General features: G+C 48.4%; 2 protein-coding genes across 6 annotated transcripts in view; one reads left to right on the top strand and one right to left on the bottom strand.

Annotated features, from left to right (window-relative positions):
* Positions 1-13,971, top strand: part of ANKFY1 (ankyrin repeat and FYVE domain containing 1) — a 76,676-nt gene extending 62,705 nt beyond the window's left edge. For all 3 annotated transcript variants that reach the window (XM_081161126.1, XM_081161127.1, XM_081161128.1), the window contains 7 exons: positions 1,508-1,684; positions 4,904-5,051; positions 5,513-5,603; positions 5,911-6,035; positions 7,738-7,884; positions 9,330-9,420; positions 10,003-13,971. In XM_081161126.1, the coding sequence (XP_081017252.1) occupies positions 1,508-1,684; positions 4,904-5,051; positions 5,513-5,603; positions 5,911-6,035; positions 7,738-7,884; positions 9,330-9,420; positions 10,003-10,135 (912 nt within the window). In that variant the 3' untranslated portion in view covers positions 10,136-13,971. The remainder of the gene's footprint in view (positions 1-1,507; positions 1,685-4,903; positions 5,052-5,512; positions 5,604-5,910; positions 6,036-7,737; positions 7,885-9,329; positions 9,421-10,002) is intronic.
* Positions 1-20,804, bottom strand: part of CYB5D2 (cytochrome b5 domain containing 2) — a 39,808-nt gene that overhangs the window by 8,838 nt on the left and 10,166 nt on the right. The window contains exon 4 of one of the 3 annotated variants that reach the window (XM_081161130.1): positions 13,511-19,543. The exons of 1 other annotated variant lie outside the window; for it this stretch is intronic. In XM_081161130.1, the coding sequence (XP_081017256.1) occupies positions 19,330-19,543 (214 nt within the window). In that variant the 3' untranslated portion in view covers positions 13,511-19,329. Of the gene's footprint in view, positions 1-13,510; positions 19,544-20,804 lie in introns of those variants that run through there. One more of the 3 variants, XM_081161129.1, reaches the window with a different exon arrangement.

Raw genomic sequence — 20,804 nt, 5'->3', positions numbered from 1 at the left:
CCATGGAGGCTAACCATATGTCTCCAGTTATAGAGTCTCTTCTGTGTAAAGACATTGTTTTGAAGTTACACTCCCCTTTCTTAAAACTTGGCCGTTTAGATATCCTGTGAGTGCCGGATGAGATTAGACTGTTCTGCCCTGTGTGTCAGCCACCTAATGAACAGTGTCACATATGGAAGGAAGCTGAGGTGGCTGCACCCATTAATAGGAATTCTGTCACATATACAAGTGAGGCCACTCTTTGCTTTTTGCTTGGTGGTTTAATTGCTCTAGTAATGAATGTGTTTAAAAATTTGAAATTGAACTTGAGCTTTTGGTGTGATATTGGGGCAACTTTCTGAGTGTTTTAGAGGGATTACGTTACTAGCATTCAGCTTAGCAGGCTCAGTTTTCCTGTTCTTTGTGAATGGTGAACTGTTGGCCTGAATCACTGGCTTGGGTGGGAAATGATAGCACCTGATCTGAGGTGGAAGCTGGGATAGGTTTGTTAAGTGAGTCCTACAGACCCTTGAGAGTCTCCACTTAGCACTTAGAATATTGCCAAGATTTTGAATAGCCATTTGGGAAGGTAAATGGGAACTTGGGACCTGAACAAAATGAGATCTAACATAGCTGAAGACTGTGCTTGATACGCAGGCTTTGTCCGTCCTGTTTCTTCAGCCTTCACGTAGGATGACTACACTGTGCAGGTTGAGCCTCACCATTGCTCAGATATGTAAAATGTTCATGAATGGGCATGTCATCTCATGTGTCCTCTCAGTCTGGTAGGAAACTGGTACTGTTGACCAGAGTCCTTTGCAGGGACATTGCTGTGACACAGGCATATGCCGTGTAGGGTGTGTGTAGTATGTATGTAGCCTGTTGGTGTCTCCCTCACTATTTACTGAGCCCTCACACTGATGTGACAGCTCTTACAACTATAATGTTCTCTGTAGTTTGATTTGAATGAGCTTTTGTCAGCTTTACATCAGTGAAGCAAAGCCTGGGCACACTGTTGGCTGCCTCCCCATATGTACTAGTATCCTGTGGCTCTATAAAAGAGGAGACTTTCTGAAATTCCTGAAGATTTGTCTGATTGCTCAGGGCCAGGCTGGCATTGTAGCTGTGGGGTTAGGATGCTGGGTGCTTGTTTTAGCCAAAGCAAGGGATGCCCAAGGCTAGTCTCCACCTTTGCCTTTCCCTGAGCGTCCCAATATTTTGATGCCTTCCTTTCCCTGTACTTCAAGTTGTCTCTTTCTTGGCTTTCCAAGTCTGGCTCCTGCTGCAGGAGGGTGCCAGCACAGCTGGGGTCAGTGCAGTGGCTCCCTGTTCCTGCCCATGAGGATGGCCATGTACACACGGTCACATGCACAGATATGTCGAGTGGTCTGTTTGGAGCTTGGGGCTTCCTGGAACTGAGGGAAGGACACACCATGACCTCTCCAGTGGTCAGTGAAGTCCGCAGGTGCTCAGGGAGCCACTCTTGTACGGGGAGTCCACTCATGTTGGTTCCCACTTCTTGCCTCAGGTGGATAACAAGGGCCGAAATTTTCTTCACGTGGCAGTTCAGAACTCTGATATTGAAAGTGTCCTGTTCCTAATCAGCGTCCAGGCTAATGTGAATTCCAGAGTCCAGGATGCTTCCAAGTTGACCCCTTTGCACCTTGCTGTCCAAGCAGGCTCAGAGATTATTGTCCGCAATTTGGTAAGTGTTACCAAAACATTATTGAATGTAACATGTAGACAAAGCATGTGGTAGAGTGTGTGCAGAATCTCTCATCCTGGGTGTTTTCCAGTTATTGTGAAAGGCCAGTATGAATTCGGGGAGTGAGACGCTACACTCAGGGAAGCAGGTGTGTCAATGGGCAGCATATCCTAAGTGCCCAGCAGATGCTGGAATGAGGCTGTGAGGGAAAGCAGGATTGGGGTGGTAGAGGCGGGTGGGAGCATTTAGGGAAAGGAGATCACTTCTGTTGTTCGCCTGCTCTGTGTCAGGCACTCAAATGGGGCTTTCCAGTGAGCTCTTTCCTTTTAATTTTTTCATTGAGGTATAATTAACACACAACATTAGTATCAGGTATACAACATATTGATCCATTCGTATCTCTTTGTATATATTGCAAAATGACCACCACAATAAGTCTAATTAACATCTGTCACCATTACATAGTTAGAAAAAAATTTTCTTCTTGTGATGAGGTCTTTTAAGATTTACTCTCTTAGCAACTTTCAAATATACAACAATAGTATTAACTATAATAACCATGTTATGCGTTACATCCCCATGACTTATTTTTTAACTGGAAGTTTGTCCATTTTGACCCCCTTCACCCATTTTGCCTACCCCATCCTCTGGCAACTACCAGTCTGTTCTCTGTGTCTATGAGCTTGGGGCTTTTTTGTGTGTTTTTTATTTTTTAAATATATCTTTATTGATTTCAGAGAGAGGAAAGGAGAGAGAGAGAGAGAGATAGAAACATCAATGATGAGAGAGTCACTGATCGGCTGCCTCCTGCACGCCCCCTGCTGGGGATCAAGCCTGAAACCCTGGCATGTGCCCTGACTGGGAATTGAACCTCCATCTCCTGGATCATAGGTCGATGCTCAACCGCTGAGCCACGCCGGCCGGGCTGTTGGGTTTTTTGTTCCTCAGTTGTATGAGTTCTTTACATATTTTGGATATTAACCCTTATCAGATACATGATTTGCAAATGTTTTCTCCCATTCAGTAGGTTGCCTTTTCATTTTGTTGATCATTTGCTTTGCTTTGCAGAGTTATTTTGGAGTCCTACTTGTTTATTTTTGCTTTTGGAGTCAGATCCAAAAAAATTGCCCAGACTGATATCAAGGAGCTTACTGCCTCTTAATTTGCAAAACCACCCAGAAGGGTATAGGACATTTTTTACATTTTACAAAGGAGAAAATTTAAGCTCAGAAAGAATTTTGCCCCCCAAGATTAATAACTAGTCAGTCGAATGGCTGGGATTTTAGTTATTTCTGTTTGACTCCAAAGCTTGCCTTTTCCAGTACAATATAATGCCACACAGGCAGGAGAAGGGTCTGGGCAAAGATATAGAGACTGGAAACTCCAGTGGTCTATTTTAAGTGGAAAAGTTTCATTGGAATTTGGACAGAGAGTGGGAGATGTTGGAGAAGCAGGTAGAGACCAGATTGTGGAGAGTCATATTTCAGATCAAGACCTGTGAGCAGCCTTTATCCTTTCAACAGTGGAGAAACCATTATAAGTGTTTGAGCTGAGAGCATGGTCCAGAGCCAAGACTAGGCCTCATGTCACCTGGCTGGCCCCTAGGAGCTGGCAGTTGTTGGTGCTTCCCCCTCAGTCCCAGGTACATGCTCAGAACTGACCACTGAGGCACTTGACCAGCGTTTGGTCCACTGCCATTTTTGTTTTTGAAAATACTTTTTTAAAAACCTAATAACTTGCAGGGTGTTAATGCTGAGAGATCATTTATCTTGGGGGTGGGGATGCAAGGGCTTGGGGGCAGGGTCACCACTGAAGAGGCCTAGGGGAGGCAATAGCAGTGAGAGACAGTGAATGACTGCGGAGGTGGGTTGGATGGATGCCAGGATAGACTGGACGTGGGGAACAACTAAGGAGGCAGAGGTGGGTCTCAGAGTAGAATCAGGGCACATGTTCATCAGTCTGCCGGCCACACTGACAGCCTGGGCAGGTTTGAGGATGATGGCCCTTCCCCGGGGTCATGCCTCTGCCTTACTAAATTCTGAGCTCACAGTGATAGTAGAAATAGCTGATCTTCCCAACAGTGACCATCCAGCCCTCCCTCTGTGAATTGATACAGCTTAATGTTAGAACCTGTTCGCATTCAGTAAAGCCTTTACCCAGGCTTCCCCCCCCCCCCTCAGTTAACCAACCTTGGGGTTAGCTATGATCCCTAGCACTGTGACCATGAATACCCCTCTGTGCTATGTCCTATCTGGACCTATGAGTGACTCAACTGGGCACTCAGAGATTTGGAGAGTCTGGGACTTTGGAAGTCAGGGTCAGAAGCATAGCAGCTAACCAGAGCCTGGTGTTTCCCAGAGGCAAAGTGCCTGCATACACAGACAGGAACCAGGTAGCCTCAGCCCTCACTGAAGGCAAATTGGGCTTTTACTGCAAACTACAGATTCTTCTCTGTTAATAGCAGCCGTCTGTGAAACTTTGTCAGAAAGTGGATGATGAATGAATTTCAGATACTAAATGAATAATTATATAAAGGTTGTTCCTGCCTTTGATTCTATATATTTTGTTATTTTCTTTCTTTTAAAAAATAATATAAAACTGGTACATGCTTGCCCTGGCCAGTGTGGCTCAGTTGGTTGGAGCATCGTCCTGTGGACTGAAGGGTCGTGGGTTCAATTCCCAGTCAGGACACATACCTAGGCTTCGGGTTCGATGCCTGGTCAGAAGGCCGCCCATCGATGTTTTCTCTCCTCTCTCTCCAAATGAACCATCCTATCCTACTGTCCTCTAATTTGCCTTTTCAGACTTATTGGTGTCATACGTAACACCCTTCCAAGTTAAACCGTGTATTTTTACCATCTTGGATAGCTGCCTGTTGTCTTGTTTGTGTATATTATCATTTCCATAGTTAAATCCTTTTTGCAGCTTAGTTTTACTTTTAGAAGTAGTGGACATTCTTAACAGTGCAGTGATGAATATCACTGCAGTCTTGTGTAATTTTATATACTGGAATTTTACAAGTAGAATTTATGTGTCCTAAGGAATGGCTTTTTAACATTCTGATAATTGTTGGTTTGCCCTTGGGACAAGTTTTGCTGGCTTATGCGAGGAGTGTATGTGAGGCAGACTCTGGATGTCAGGGACAGACAGGCTGGCCTCCTTAAGTGGGACCTTGCTTGGTTGTGGTAAAGAGGCTGCTCATGTAATCAACTTCAACAGCTTCTTGCAGGAGCCAAAGTGAATGAATTAACCAAGCACCGCCAGACCGCCTTGCACCTCGCTGCCCAGCAGGACCTCCCCACCATCTGCTCGGTCCTCTTGGAGAATGGGGTGGACTTTGGTGCTGTGGATGAGAATGGGAATAATGGTAAGCCCCAGTCATTCCCCTTTGTCCAGCGCTGAGTGCCTTCAGCAGTCCCTCCATCCAGGTGGAGGTGCACTGCACCCGTGGGTTTGCTCCCCCTCGGGAGGCCGGCTTTCACAGGAGCAGAGAGTTCCAGGGCAGGCAGGCTCTGGGCCAGGCATACAGCATGCCGCTGACCGGGCCCTGGGCAGCCTCCCAATCTGGATGGTAACCCTAGAAGCCAAAAGTGGCTTCTTGTGAAACATTAAACCTCATCTTTGGGTAACTGTGGAAGCAGAAAGCAGTCTTGTAAGGTTGTATTTATGACTCCTTGGGGGTGGCAAAGACTGGAAAGGGTGGCTCTGTGAGTGTACCGTGGCTGCTCTGGCTGAGTCCTTTGTAGGGCAAGGCCTGTGAGGGTGTGGGGCAGTCAAGGTTTCCTGCGTGTGCCTCTGGGCTTCACAATAAGAGGCTTTATTCCCTAGCTCTCCATCTCGCTGTCATGCACGGTCGGCTCAACAACATCCGGGTCCTCCTGACAGAGTGCACTGTGGATGCCGAAGCCTTTAATCTGAGGTGAGTGTGTGTGGTCCCGAGCAGAGGCCAGTGCTCCACGTGCCTGGCCTGGCCGTCAGAGCTGGCAGTCACTGGCGCCTCGCATTAGCCCCAGGTGCACGCTGCAGAATTGGCCACTAGGGCACTGGACCAGCCTTTGGTGCCCTGGAATTTTTCTTTTTCTGAAAAATACTTTTTAGGAAAACCTTTTATGACCTATTATGTGTCTTTTGATTTATCCAGCATCACAGAGTTGAGAAACTTCCATTTCTTTTATGGATAATGGCTGTGGCAGATATATACCTAACTTTTCGACTTGTTTTGTCAGAGGCCAGTCGCCATTGCACATTTTGGGACAATATGGCAAAGAGAATGCAGCAGCCATCTTTGATCTCTTCTTAGAGTGCATGCCTGAGTATCCTCTAGATAAACCAGATGCAGAAGGAAACACGGGTATGTAACAAGCTGTTTGTGTGTCCTGTCTCACTTGTATTCCTTGCTTCCTGGAAAAACAAGAGCCCAGGCACACACGTCGCTGTTGAAGTGCTTTCAGCCCAGTGTATTTCCGCTGGGCTCTGAGCATCTGTCAGTGATCCCTGCTATGGAAATGGCAGTGTCTGACTTAGGCACAGCACACATGATGTGCATCTAGTGCCCCAAAGCCATGCCCATGTCCGGACAGGCCTGCCCACCTGTTTTTGTTGCCCTCATGGACCTCTTATCCAGGCAGTGAGGGTCCCCCCCAAGCTCCCAAACCCCAGGAGAGAAATAAAATATAACCACCTCCCAGAGGCTTTAGGAGGAGGAAGTGGGCTACGGGTGTGTTGACATTCTTTGGAAAAGTGGCAAGTTTTATACAGATAGGGCTGACCTCCTAGTGAGGGGGTTAAAGAATAGGCCTCACAGTGTTGCTCTTGCTACAAACAGTCACTATGTTAATCTGTGTAGCTTTCATAGCTTTTAAAAAATATATACTTTTATATTCATTCTCTTGTTGAATACTCACAGCACCCCTGTAAGGTAAGCAGTACAGTAGTGTGTCCCCAGTTTTCAAGTAAGGAGACAGAGATGAAACCCAAATCTTCCCCGTGCAGGGCTTTCTGAGCACTGGGCTGCTGCACCCCATTCATTTGCCCTCATGCCACACAGAGCCGCCATGGCCTTGGGCAGCAATGCAGTCACCAAGGGGTGTCCTGAACTTTAGCACAGGACCAAATATTTTACCATCAGTCCTTGGCCTCGAGAAGAGTTCTTGGTCTTGATACACAATGTGTTTTTTAAGCCAGCAGTGATGAGCCTGAGCTCCAGAGGAGTCAGCCCTGGGAGTGAGCTGCTGGACCCAGCACCTACTCCAGTGAGCACCATTTTCCAGGAGCAGGTAAACAGGCAGGCAGGCAGGCAGGTGCTGAATTAGGTAGCAGGCCTGGTGACAGACACCTCGCTCTGGTCATATTCTAGCGGGTGATTCTGGGTGAGTTCTGCAACTTCTCTATGCCCATTTCTCCATTTGAAATAATAGCCCTCATCTTACTGGGTTATTTAGAGAATTGAATGAAAGAACTGAAATAAAGTGTCTGGTAAAGGTAAGCAAAAAGGAGCTACTGTTAGCTGTAATTGTTAGTAAAAAGGGCCAGCAGGATGGCCTGGCCAGAGCCTGGGTTCCCACTGGGCCTGCATCTGCATAGAAGAAAGGCCCCATGGGGTGGAAGAATTTGCTGGAACGTGCTCCCCATACTGACTTTTTTCTGTCTGTGCACATCCCTCACAGGTCTTTAAGTGTAGTTATAGCGTGTGAAGAGCTCTGTCCTGGTGTTTCATGCCAGAGGAAAGCAGCTGAGACAGTGGTGTGCTTTTCCCTCCGTGCCTGATCCCTCCTTAGTTCCCTCAAAGCCAAAGCTGTGAATGAGCAGGAGTGTCTCACTGGAGCTGGAGCTGCTCTGGCATCCCTGGCTCATGGACGGGTCCTTGACGGGAAGATGCTGCAGGTCCTCTGTGAGGGTCTCTGTAGAGCCACAGGGCTCCTGTGTACCAGTGGGGACTGTCCTAACAGATGTCCTCCCAGGAGTCCTGCCTTCAGCTGTCCTCTGCCAGCCCGTTGGCAGTGCCAGGCTGGGCCTGAGTGGGAAGTAGCCCTACCTGTGGTTTTGTTTTCCAGTGCTGCTCTTAGCGTACATGAAGGGGAATGCCAACCTGTGCCGTGCCATCGTCCGATCTGGGGCTCGCCTCGGGGTGAATAACAACCAAGGAGTGAACATTTTCAACTACCAGGTTGCCACCAAGCAGCTTTTGTTCAGACTGTTAGGTGAGTGGCGCCTTCCTGCTCTTTCACTGCAGGTGCAGTGCAGTGTTGATCGTCTAGATATGTTGGTGATCTCTAAGTCTCATGATCACTGGCTTCAGCGTCTGAACCAGTGGTTTTCCAGGCACCACACAGGACCTTTTCTGTGACTGCCGTGAAGGGCCTTGGGGCAGTGCTGGGAGGGTCACTGTTCACAGTCTTCTCCAGGGTGCTCGCTTTGAGGCCCTGTCATTTTCCACTTCCCTGATGCTGCCAGAACTCCATCAGCTCCGTGCAGGTCACCCTTCCCTTGGGTCCCGGCTGCTCATCTGTGCCTTCATCCTTCAGCTGCCTGGACTCTCTGCCTCCTTCAGAGTAGCCTTCTGCTTTAGCCCCACTCGCTCTCTGTTTTCTCTGTTCCCTTCTGTGAGGAGAAGCGCTGCACTCTTGATGATTTCATATCTGCAAGCCTTTGCTCATCCCCACTGAGGTGGCAGAGAGGCAGCATGCCTCGAGTGCCTGCGTGTCACTGTGCTGTCATCGCCCACAGTAGGCACAGGACAGGGTTGTTAGCCCCATGGTATGGACAGAGAGATGAGCTCAGAAATACACAGTAGCTGTGTGGTTTTGGTGCATGTGACTTCCCCAAGGTCACAAAACTGATGTGTAGCAGAGCCCGTGCTGAAGCACAGTGATTCTTTGATACCTGGTCTGCTATTTGCGTGCACTTGGTCAGTCTTTCAGGAGCCCAGTGCAGTGCGGGCGTGTCGAAGGTGCTCAGTAATGACTGGTTCGTGTGCTGCCTCCTCCCTGTGGTGAGCTGTCTACTGTGTCTTTACAGAGCACTCAGAGCAGCGCCTGGCATACAGCTAGCGATCACTAAATAAATACTTGTGATTGTTGCTATTATCTACACTGATAACTCCCAGCCCAGATGCCCCACAGCTTCCGCAGACCCAAAACTGAGCTCATCTCTGCTCTGGTTCTTTTATGTCTTTTCTGTGCTGGTCATCCCACCACAGACTGCATCACTCCATCTAGAAACCTGATCACCATCGTCTCCTTCCTGCTCCCTGCCTCCCTTACCCTGCCCCCACCCACTCGCTAAATCTACAGATTCTGTGTCCTCAGTTTCTCGACTTGGTCTCCTCCTCTCTGTTCCCCTTACCATGTGGTCTCTGCCTCCTCACTGTGCCTCACACTCCAGCCGTGTATTTCCTCCACAAACTGCAGCTTCGCTACCCTGATACCGTTTCCTTCTCCCAGTCGGCCTGGCAGGTGCTGCTTCTCCAGATTCTCCTCTGTGCAGCTTTCCCTGACCGAGTTGAGTGTATTGCTCCTTCGTCCCTCATGTCACTCTGCAGTGTGTTGCTTTGTTTACTGGTCTGTTTCCCTGCTCCTTCGTAAGCTCCGAGTCTTGCCTGGCACAATCACTGACAGGAACGCGTCTCCTCCTGCCTGTGTTACAGACATGCTATCCAAGGAGCCACCGTGGTGTGACGGCTCCAACTGCTACGAGTGCACTGCCAAGTTTGGAGTCACGACTCGCAAACATCACTGGTGAGACCCCCAGCACCACCGGCCAGAGGAGTGAGGGGACTTCTGCTTCTACCTTTTCCATGATAAGCCATAACCTTGCCAGGGTCCTGGACTCTCCTGGGCAAAACTTGACCAAATGGAGTGCTGAAAGGGCAGGGCTATGTACCCCTGTAATGCTATAGGGAGGGCAGGGGCACTCAGACTGCTGGCTTTCCTGATGATTGCTGGATTCACAGGCCCCAGGGAGCCTGTCAGGCCTGTGCTGTCTTTCTCAGGCTTTCTGCTTGAGACCGAGCTGAGCCCAGTTACTCCCTCCTAGAAAGTGCTTCCCAGCTGGAGCATCCGTTGCTCCACCAAGAATGAGGGGCTTTTCCCATGAAAACGAGATGGTTCTTTGGCTGTTACTGAGTCTCTACTTGATCTTTAAAGAAAGAGCCTTCTCCAGCATCACTCTAAGTTAACTATTGGCTAGAATTTTGTTTTCATAGACTGAAAGTTATACATGCATTGGTAGAATTTGGCTGGGAGTGTGGTTGTCCCCTGCACTGGGAAGCAGCCTGCTCCCTAGTAACCCTCTCACACTTCCTTTCTTTGCTTCCACAGTCGTCACTGCGGACGTCTTCTTTGCCATAAATGTTCAACCAAGGAGATTCCCATTATAAAGTTTGATCTGAACAAGCCTGTGCGAGTTTGCAACATTTGCTTTGATGTACTGACTCTGGGCGGGGTCTCTTAGTAAGACCCTAGGAGGGTCCAGGCCACCTCCCCAGTCACCTCCCCAGCAGTTGCTCTGCTCACCAGCCTGACCCCACCCAGAGCAGGAGCTGGCCGTCGTCTTCCTGTGGCAGTAGACTGGAACAAACAATTAAGGACCATGGTGTGATAGATCCCATTTCAGATGATTCTGTATGATTGTCAGTGTGTCAGACTGTGATCGAGTTCACTAGGTGTCTCACTGATTGGACCAGGCCATTAGCCTAAGTGGTAAATGTGATAGGAATTAGACCCCATTCTGCTAGCAGCATATAAGAACACTTTGAAAACCATTTTCCCTTCCAGTAGCCTAGTGTCCATCTCAGAGCATTCATGAAGTCTTCCTGCCTGGGCGGACTTACCAGGCAGAGCCTAACAGTAGGAGGCTGGTGTCTAGCTGCTCCATGAGAGCTGGCTTTACTCTAGGGTAAGTGGCTTTGGACTTTTCTGCACAGTGTTTTCATAAAGATTACAGGATCCTCTTGCCCTGAAGTCTTGTTTTTTTTTTAAAGCTAAGCTGTATTTATAGTGAGCTACCCCTTTTAAAAGAGGTGGAATCTTTCTAAACAGGGTTCAAAGATGAGAGCTGAAAAATCGTGGCCTTAACAACTGAAAGCTTTACCAGTATTCATGCTACTTGGGTGTCAGTAATGCAGTTTGGCAGCTTGACACCTCCTGGCAGCCGTGTCCTCTCTCATCTTGCCATGTCCTATCTGTGGAGTCCTCAGTCACTCTGCCACTAGGGAGTGGTGGAGGAAATGCACTTTCAGTGTGCTGCACTTTTTATATAGCTGCATTATTGATGATTCCAATTTTAAAACCCATATTCAGAAAATAAACCCATGCATCAATGATTCTAATGATCAGCTGTGACGGGACCTCAGCTCACACTAAGTCTTAAAGGAGAGCCTCCTGCAGAGTATCATTTGGAGCAAGAGTCACACAGGCCAGGGGATGAGAAGGGGGATCTCCAGCCTCAGGTGGAAGGTCCCATCCCCTTGACATGAGTGCTTCTTGCTGAAACCTTCCCTAGTTATGCTGTGAATGCTGTTGATCCCATTCTGTGTAGCTCACCTGCCCCCTAAGAGCCCATAGCTGAAGGCCCTGGCCAAACGTGTGACCTGGTTTTGGAAGGCGCTGGCTTGGATGCTGAATGAGGCCCCCAGAGCTTATGGGGGCTTAGTCACTGCTTGTACGTATATTAACCTGAGGTGTTAAACTTCTTTTCAAAGTTTGGCCAGTTTTTTAAAAAGTGCACATTTAAAGAGAAACTTTTACCACTGCTTTAAAAAAAAAAAAAGACAACTCTGAGATGAACAATATGTGTTACACAGTTATACTCAGAGATTAACAATCTCAGTCATAAATGATTTTTCACTTAATAACCACTACATTTTTTTGCATTAATGAAGTATGGATATGTGTGTAAAAGGGACTAAGTATTTTTTGCAACAGCCTGCTTGTTTGTTTGTTTTTTGGATAGTGGTATGTCCTCTATGTTGCTGTAGATTTATACATTCTGTTGCCTAAATATGTGTGTAAAATGAGCTGATAAACCAGAGTGCTACTTTTTTTTAATATTTCTGTGATTTATAAGATATATATGCTTTTTATGTTAATATGAGCTTGTGCACAATGTTTAAAAGAAAATTAGAAGAGTTGGGGAACTAAAAGTCTGTGACATATTTCATATAGAATTTTTATGGAAAAACAACTAGTCTTGGCAAACATTTGACCATGTGAGGCGTGTGGTCAGTTTCCATTTTCTGTGACCTGAGAGGGCCACAAGGAAGTAGGGCTTAGTTGGCTTGATTCTTTAATTGTAAAGTAAGATAGTTGTGCTCCAGATATGAATTGAGGTGGTTGCTACTTTTATACTTGTTCTTTTAACATTTGTGGTGGAGAGGATGGGAAATCAATCAGGGATGAGGCTGATTGTCCTGCCCTGCCCTACAATACCAATTTCAATAACAATCCTGCCTCTAATTGCACTGAAAATCTTAAAATCATGTTTAGAATATGTTGAGTCTAGGGACAGCTATGGTACTGAGCAGCCGTGGACCAGGGGACACTGAGTTCCGCATCGGCAGTCTTGCAGACCTAGGAGAAGCACCTTCCACAGTCTAGGAAATCTCCTGACCAGCTGATGCTCACTGGGCCCCACTCTACGGATCCCCTGAGTGGCGGCTGCCCTGGTGGCCCGTCCCATATACTGCCTGGCTGGGACTTGACACCTCTCAGTCCCCTTTGTGCTCTCCAAGATGACAAGACTTGACCACAGAACTCCCTGGCTCATCCTGTTAAATTTTAATTCGTAACTTAAATACTAGTAGCAAAAACTCAATTTTATTCATTCAGAAAGTTGCCAATTGTGAATGAGAAGAACAGGAAGAATAAACTGTACTGAAATGTGATTTGCTGCATCAGTCACGTTGTTTTGCTGAACTAGCTTTTTAACTGCCTCTTGCTCGTCACTAGATTTATTACAGTGTATTCTTAACAGTTTTTTTAAAGACGAAGGTACAAACCATGTGCTATATATGAATCCAATGCCTAAACTAACTTGCTAATTTCTCTAACACAGAAATTTCCCACAAACTTAAGTGCCTACACGTAGGGCTTTTTAATTTTCAGTTATGTTTTTAGTGGTGTCTCAGTGAACGATGTATTAGAACCTGTGTTCCATTTGGAGTTTGTTGCCTGTGCACTGTCAACCCCAATTCCCAGTTTAGTCGAGGCTGGCTTCGATTGCTCAGTTCACCTGCCATTCTCTCTCCAAGAGTGGGGTCCCTGTGCCTGTCGGTCTCTACCTCAGAGCCCCGAGTCATCTCTGCCCCCCGCTCAGCTCCCTCACTCTTCTCCCTGAATGGGGTCCCTGCATGTGGGATCCCCACCACTCCCAACCCATGTCCCCCACCTGTTGTGCTGAATGGTATTGTGCTAATCTTGTCTACAGGCATGAAGTGGAGGGGAAGTCTTGGGAGGGGAGAGCCTTGATCTCCATCTAGGTTCCTTTAATGTGGAGAAAGAACACTGTTGGACTACGTACTGCTTAGACATGAAAGGCAACCTAACACCCCAGGTGACGGCCTGAGCAGGTAAATACAGCTTCCACCGACACACCCACTTGGAGTTTACAGGCTGAGACAAGGAGCTCCTGCAACAAAGTTTCTTCCAGGACCTGGGATTGCTTCCCTCAGGACAAGCCCCAGAACTGTGCACTGCCAGCCCAGAGCCTCCTGATCCAAAGCAGCAGCGCTCCCACTCCCAGCTGGGAGAGGAGGCAGAGGGGAGACTTCTGAAAGAAGTTTGGAGGCCACATTCTCGTTTTGTGGAAATAACTTAGTGAAGAGCTGACTATTTGACAAGATATCAACTAAGCATTTATTAAATTCCCAGAAGTTATCATAGATGCCTTAAAGACTTTTTTTGGAAGATCATTGCCTGTATGTTTCCTTTTTTGTGTGGCATAAATAATATATTAACCTGTTACAATTGACAGCATTGGTTTTCTGTAGCTGGGAAGTCTCAAGTTGGCAGACTGACTTAATGGCTTGTCCTTTTTCGGCAGATGTGTAGAGTCGGCTGTTACCAAGAGAGGGCGATAGCTGGGCAGAAACTGCAGCAACACATTTGGGTTGATCACCTTGGCTTTCAAGCCATTTGGGGTGTTCAGTGTGGGATGATGGCATCGTATAGGACCATGGCGCTTATCAGCATTGTTTCTTTGGAGTCCATGTAATGGAATGTATTTTTCAAATATTGACATTTGCATTTTCTGTAACAATTCCTTATAATAAAATGAGGTAAAATCGTGCATTTAAAGTGGAAACTTTAATAACACATTTGTAGTTACTTTTAATGCAGAAGTGCCAATAAGCACTAAAAACAAACATTTTTAAAACTCCTGACATGTGAATAAGTTTAACAATTACCCTCTAGGAAAGTTTGAATTTCTAGCACTTTTCAGAAACACTATTGACAGCAGTCAAAAAGTAGCTATTTTAGGCCTAATGACCAGCTGCCTGGATTTACTGTGCTCTTGGCCCAGCTGCAGCTCATGGCAGTGTGCACGGTCACAGCTGCAGTTTCAGTCACCTGACCCCACTGGTGCTCTCCAAGAGACCCTGGAAATTCCCTCTGGCTCTGTTACTGAGGAGCAACTCAGGAGATCCACCCGTGGCGAGGTTTCTGCTGGTCTTGAGCTGGAGGGAGGACTGGCACTGTGGTTTCATAGAATACTAAGGAAGGGTTAGGGTCTTGCAAATTAAAATTTAGGGACCTGTAGAGACCCTGCACGAACTGTACAAATCTAGCGGCTCAGCTGGCCCTCGTACTCTTGAACTAATGTACTCCCCCTTTACCCGTCCATTTGGCTGACCCCCTACTTCAGACCAGCTGTGGTGAGATATTGCTTCTCTGGTGGCTTTTCTCATGGTTAATTGGAACTGTTAAGTGCTCCCAAGTAACCCAAATAACCACCCTTGAGATGACCACTAGGCATATTATGTCATAGTATGTGACTATGAACAGGAACCAGGCACGCATCGACTTGCCCCATTTTTGCCCACCGAGGGAAGAGCACTGGGTTTTAGTTCTGCTTTGCCATTGTTAACTGACAGTATTGGGCAAATGTCATAATTTCTGTGCCTCGGTGTCTGGATCTATAACATGGAAATGACCATGGTCCTTTTAGCTCACAGGGTCACCTTGAGGAAGGTGGTCAGTAATGTCCTTCCTCTCGTGCAAGTGCAGAGTCTGGCGTGCACACTGAGAGCGCCCTCCAGTGAGTGATGTTGGGAGCAGTGTCTGCTGCCTACTTGCAGGAATCTGGGGCCTCTGATAGTAGAAAGTGCTCTTGAGGGGTACCAAGGAGCACTGCAGCTTTTTGGACAGACACAGGCCCCAGCCTGTCTAGGGGTCTATTAAATCACAGCTTGTCCTGGAGCTAAGCAAGCAAGGGATAGGGGTGATGGCTCCCTTGTAGTCATGCAGTGAAGCTGTGACCAAAAACTCCTGGGCTCTTCACTCTCAATTCTGTGTTTATAGAAAACTGGAATCTCAGAATTCAAAGGCAGATGTTACAGTTTCCTTCAGCAGGTTGGAGGGCAGCTGCCCCACCTTCGCTTTAACATCACTCAGTGGTGTGGCAGAGGGAGCCGACTTGGTAGAAACTTATGGGCTCTGTCACGCGATGACCGCTGTAACTGTTAGAGGGTGGGGGCAGTGGGAGACTTAGGCCCTTTTTTGGTCCATAAAATGAGGCCCTCTCAAGGCTGGCATGGAGGTTACATGAGAACAGATAAAGCTCCCTGCCCAGCATAGTTGCCCAACATGGATTAGTTTTCTTCTCCACGTCCCTCTGCCAGCAGGTCGTCTGCCTGAGTTGAACTCTGGCTTTCATCAGTGGGATGCTTCTTCCTCCCTAAGTTTGCCCAGGACCACCTCTATTGAGAGAAAGGAGAGGCGTTTCCACTAACCACTCACTTCCCATGGCTAAGCCCTCTGACCATTAAAATAACCTACTCTTGCTGAATCCTTAGATTCCCCCACTGCCCCCACGTGAGGAGGCTGTTTACTATAAAGTGAGTGGTTGGCATCAAGCAGAAAAATTCTCACTGAGCAAGGAAGCCAGCAGCCTACTGAGGCTGGCTGTGTGCCCTGCACTGTGGGTTCAGGGTCTGCGTCCAGCAGAGATTAGGCAACTTCTACTGCTACCCATGCCCACAAAGGAAGCCTCTGGTTTTGGAAGGGTCTGAACATCTCTGGGCCTGGTCCCTATACTATCCCTGCATTTCTACCTGCATTTCTACTATACTGTAAGCTCCCTGAGGTCTGGAGCCTCGCTGTCCTCCACCCCCCTCCCCATGGCTTGGTAAATATTTGTTAAATAACCAAGGATGACCAGAGCAGTGGCAATGACTAGTTCCCAGTTAGGTGGAGTTGAGGGCTGCTTCCAGTGATCAGGGCTGCCTCCGGCACTGAGCTCGGGCTGTGTGGAATGCTGAAGAGGTCTTAAGCTCAGCTCTCTTATCTGCTCCTGCTCCAGAGAGGGCAGAGACATACCAAACTGGAGGAGTGAAATAGCACTGAACCAGGATGAGAACCTTGAGTCCTAGGATTGGCTCCACTGCTCTGTGCCCTTTAAGTTTTTGGACCTTGGCTGCCTCATCTCCAAAACAAGAGCTAACTGTACATGTACCCTGTGCTCTGTGGATATAGGTACAAAACCCAGTAGTCCTAGCCCCTTTTCTCAGTGTGCAGTTCAATGTGAGAGGCTGATGGGAAATCCATGGCTACACAACATGATTTGTTTCTGAGAAGGAACACATGGAACTTGTATTGTGGAAACCTGGGGGAAAGTGCATCTAAATCCAACTAGTATGCCCGGCTGGGGCGGCTCAGTGGTTGAGCACTGACCTAGGATCCAGGTGATCAGGGTTCGATTCCCAGTCAGGGCACATGCCCGGGTTGCGGGCTTGATCCCCAGTCGGGGGCATGCAGGAGGCAGCTGATCAATGACTCTCTCATCATTGATGTTTCCCTCTCTCCCCCTCTCCCTTCCTCAGTCTGAAATCAATTAAAAAATATTTGTTAAGTCCAACTGGTGGGCCAATGGTTAGTGAAGGCGCCCAAGAAGTAATCGAGCTGAGTTCTGAAGAGAGAAGCGGGGGACAAATTGAGTGGAGGAAGAGGTACCATTCCAGGCAGAAGGGACAACCTGGGTGAAGGCACTGTAGGCACAATGCAGTGAGGTGGAGGCTGGAGGCAACGTGGATGTGGGGGGTGGGAGAAATACAGGCCGGAGGAGACAGACCATAGAAGAGCCTTGTGTGCCACGCTGCTGAAGTCAGCACTTGATCCTCATAGATACGACGAGCCACTGAAGAGGTTCAAATGGGGAACACCCTGGTCATCAAGGATGACTCGCAGCAGTGGGGAGGGTGGGCCGGAGGGAGGGAGGACAGCCTGAAGCAGAAGAGAGCATCGGAACGGGTAAGAGGGAAGGAGGGGGAGCTGAAGAGGTACGGGTGCCCGGACGCGGCGATGGGTTGGGAGGAGGGGAGCAGCAGAGGCAGGATGTGTGGATGACCTCCAGGATCCTTACTTGGTGTGACTGGGTTTAGACGGTGACGGTGGAACCATCATCAGGGGGAACCAGAAGAATCAGGGAAAAGATGAAGACTGAATGCCAGAAACGCAGAGTGGTGCCTACAGAACTGCTCAGGAAAGGCGTCCAGACTAGATGCATGGTGCCTACAGAACTGCTCAGGAAAGGCGTCCAGACTAGATGCATGGTGCCTACAGAACTGCTCAGGAAAGGCATCCAGACTAGATGCATGGTCGCTGAAGCAGGAGTGAGAAGAGTTAGTGGGAAGGGGCTCACGCAGGAGGGAGGCTTTCAAGGAACCGGGCTGTGGGATTGGCCGATGCAGATTTGTCCTGCTGTTGATCAGGGAAGGGCAGAAGCCGGGCACATGGTGGCTGAGGAGCAGAGTGGGTACCTGCGGCTTTCCCAGAAATCCTATCTATGACGGGAATAGATAAGGCGCTGCGGAAGAATGTATGGAGGGAGTGTTTTATTCATGACGTGAGGGAATTAAGCTGTTTCATGCGGACTTAGAGCCAGGAGGCAGGGAGAGGTTAAAGGTACAAGAAGGGCAGGTGAGGAAGATCCTGGGGTGGCAGAAGGAGTCAAGAGCAGAGTCCGGTAGAAGCGACAGGTGTGGCCACAAAAGCAGTGAACCACAGACTGCTCATGTAGGGGAGGCAGCTTCCATTTTCTAGTCACTGAATCTGGAAAGCTATTTAGTGAGAACAATGATAAAGGAGAGAAAAGAACAGAGAATGTTTAAGAGTTGAGTCCTGGCCGGTTTGGCTCAGTAGTTAGAGCACTAGCCTGTGAACTGAAGGGCCTTGGGTTCGATTCCCAGTCAAGGACACGAACCTGGGTTGCAGGCTTGGTCCTGGCCCCAGTTAAGGCATGTGCAGAGGGCAGCCAATCTGTGTGTCTCTTTCACATCTATGTTTCTCTCTCCTCCCTCCCCCCTTTCACTCTCTCTAAAAATCAATGAAAAAATATCCCCAGGTGAAGATTAACAACAACAAAAAAAGAGTTGAGGGGGTTGAGAAAGGAGTTGACAGAAGGCTCAAATGAGGAAAGACCATGCGTCTGTAATAGCCCCAGGCTTCACTGCCTTATCTGCAAAGTAGAAACACTCCTTGCCCCCCTCTGCTTAACAAGAATCCAGGAGGTAATGGGTATGAAATATGTCAAGTGTAGAGTACAATGACCTTGGACACAACCCACTGGAAGAGTTGCATGCCCAGCCACTGTCAAATTGAGGCTGTTTATACTGGCATTTGCAGCCTTGGGCAAACTTTGATGTTGCGCTAGCCAGTTACCCTTGTTAGAGCTCTGAAACTACCTTTTGCCAAAAATGCAGAATTCTCTCTCTGAAAACACACCACACCTACTTTTCAGTGTTCGAAAGAGAAACAATATCCTTGCTTTAAATTTAAAGAGGCATCTGGATTTCTTGCATCTATATAAGCAAAAGCTTTTCCAATTTCCAGAATTAGTCTACTCTTTTATTGTCTCCTCTCACTGAATTGGCCCAGTTCCTATCCACTAAATGCGGCTTTTGGTTGTAAATTAGGGAAGAGGTCTTCCATGTAAGAAAGGTCATAAAAGTCGGGTGACAAGTTTCGCCATCAGGGAACCTGGAAGAGTCATGCTGCTCTTCTTGGTCTCGTGTCTTTTCTGGATGCACCTGCTTGTTTCCAAGCTGTAAGAGAGTGAGGTGGTCCCTTTTTGCCAGTGCCCCCGACTGGGCCAGCAGCTGATCTGGGCAGCCTGAGAGTCCATGGGAAGGAGGTTTTTGGAGCTCAGAGCCCTTTGTCCAGTTAATTTTGAGTTGGTCACATGTGTGCCCATTAATATTTGAGGGCTCTGAAGGAGGACGGCAAATAGGTCTAGGGGAATAGTGGCAAAAACTGGCTGACCAGTATTAGGCAGGTTGCTGAGTACTGGCCTCAGTCCCCAGAATGGTGAACCCATGGTGAGGGGTCATGGGTCACATTTGCAGAGGCCAGAGTCCTTCCAGGCCCTCTTGTTTGATGTCAGGAGCCATCCTAGGGCATGTGAGTCAAGGGTCCATTAGGCTTCTATGTGGGTTATGGGAAGGAGCATGTGATGGCCAGAGGTGGGCAACCTGTATATTCCTCCAAGCTGGGGTGGTCCAAGTCCCCACGATTTCTGTGTGTAGGGTCGTCCAACGCCAGGTCACTAGGGGGGCCGGTTGTTCTCACACACACACAGTGGGGCTCCTTGGCGCCTGGCTTATACAGCTTCCTGGGGACACCAATCCAGTCTCTGCTAACACCTCCACTAAAGATAGAAGGAGAAGGAACTGCTTAGAAGTGTGAACTAGTGAGTCAGTCTGGGAGGGGAGAGAAGGAAGCCTAGGCCTGGTGAAAGTAGAAGTCATTCTACTTGCCACCTTGATGTTTTCCCAAGGCAGTGGTCCGCAGTGTTTAGCCCCTGAACCTTGTGCTCTCTCCTAACTTCCTCCAGCTTCCCCTGACCAGGGAATTGTCCTTGCACTGCTCCCTGGCCCTGCCCCGGCCCTGTGCCTTCCTGGGAGGCAGCACCTGTGAAAGGGTTTCCCCACTGGCCTGTGAGCTTCTCAGAAGCAGTGTCTGGCCCTGATTCTCTCTTCCTTTCCCCAGTACATCCTAGTGCTGGGCTGTGTTTTGATCTGAGGGTCTTGGACACTTGGTAGGGGTGGACAACTGAGGCAGCAACATAAGGCCTGATGGTCAGCCTTCTATGAGAGGCCCTTTACTGCCCCTTGCCCAGGCCTGTCCTTGATGTCACTTGGTCCAGCACAGCCTGAGCAACCTCCTGTCCTGGGCAGGGGGACCTACCTCATCTTAGGGTACTGAGTTTGGTCTCCCAAGGACTCAAAAGCCTTGCCAAAACTAAAGGAGATTCTTGGAATTGATACCTGTGTAGGTTCCAATGCCTGGTACCAGACTCACTTGTTGTCAGAGAAACTACCACCTCATTAGAAACCAAGCCACCTATAGCTTACCCAAGAGGGAAGGGTGCTGAAATGCCACCCTCCTTCCTTCCAGCCACTCATCCCATCATCAGTGAACCCTACTCCATAGCTAGTCCCTGCCTCCAGACTCGCTTCTCCAGTCTCCAGGGAGAAACATGCATATAGAAAACAACGAATTGGGTTGAGGCATAGAAATAGGGTCAAGCTCCTTGGAGTTGGTCTGGGAGAGCTTCGTGGGGAAGGCAGAGCCTAGCAACTCAGTCATGAAAGCAAGAAGGGGTTACACAAAGACAGATGAGGACTGTGGGGGATGGAGAGGGAGGCAGGCTCTCCAAGGCGGCAAAGTCAAGCTTTTACAACATGTTAAAAATCAAGTGGGAGGCCCAGCCAGCGTGGCTCAGCGGCTGAGAATCGACCTAGGATCCAGGAGATTGCGGTTCGATTCCTGGTCAGGGCACATGCCCAGGTTGTGGGCTCCATCCCCAGTAGGGGGCGTGCAGGAGGCAGCTGATCAAAGAGTCTCTCATCATTGATGTTTCTCTCCCCCTCTCCCTTCCTCTCTCTGAAATCAATAAAGTCATATTT

Source organism: Miniopterus schreibersii, assembly GCF_964146895.1.
Source record: "Miniopterus schreibersii genome assembly, chromosome: 16".
NCBI classification, from domain to species: Eukaryota; Metazoa; Chordata; class Mammalia; order Chiroptera; family Miniopteridae; genus Miniopterus; species Miniopterus schreibersii.
Note: the sequence above shows the minus strand (reverse complement) of the source record. Positions and strands in the feature narration are given on the sequence as shown.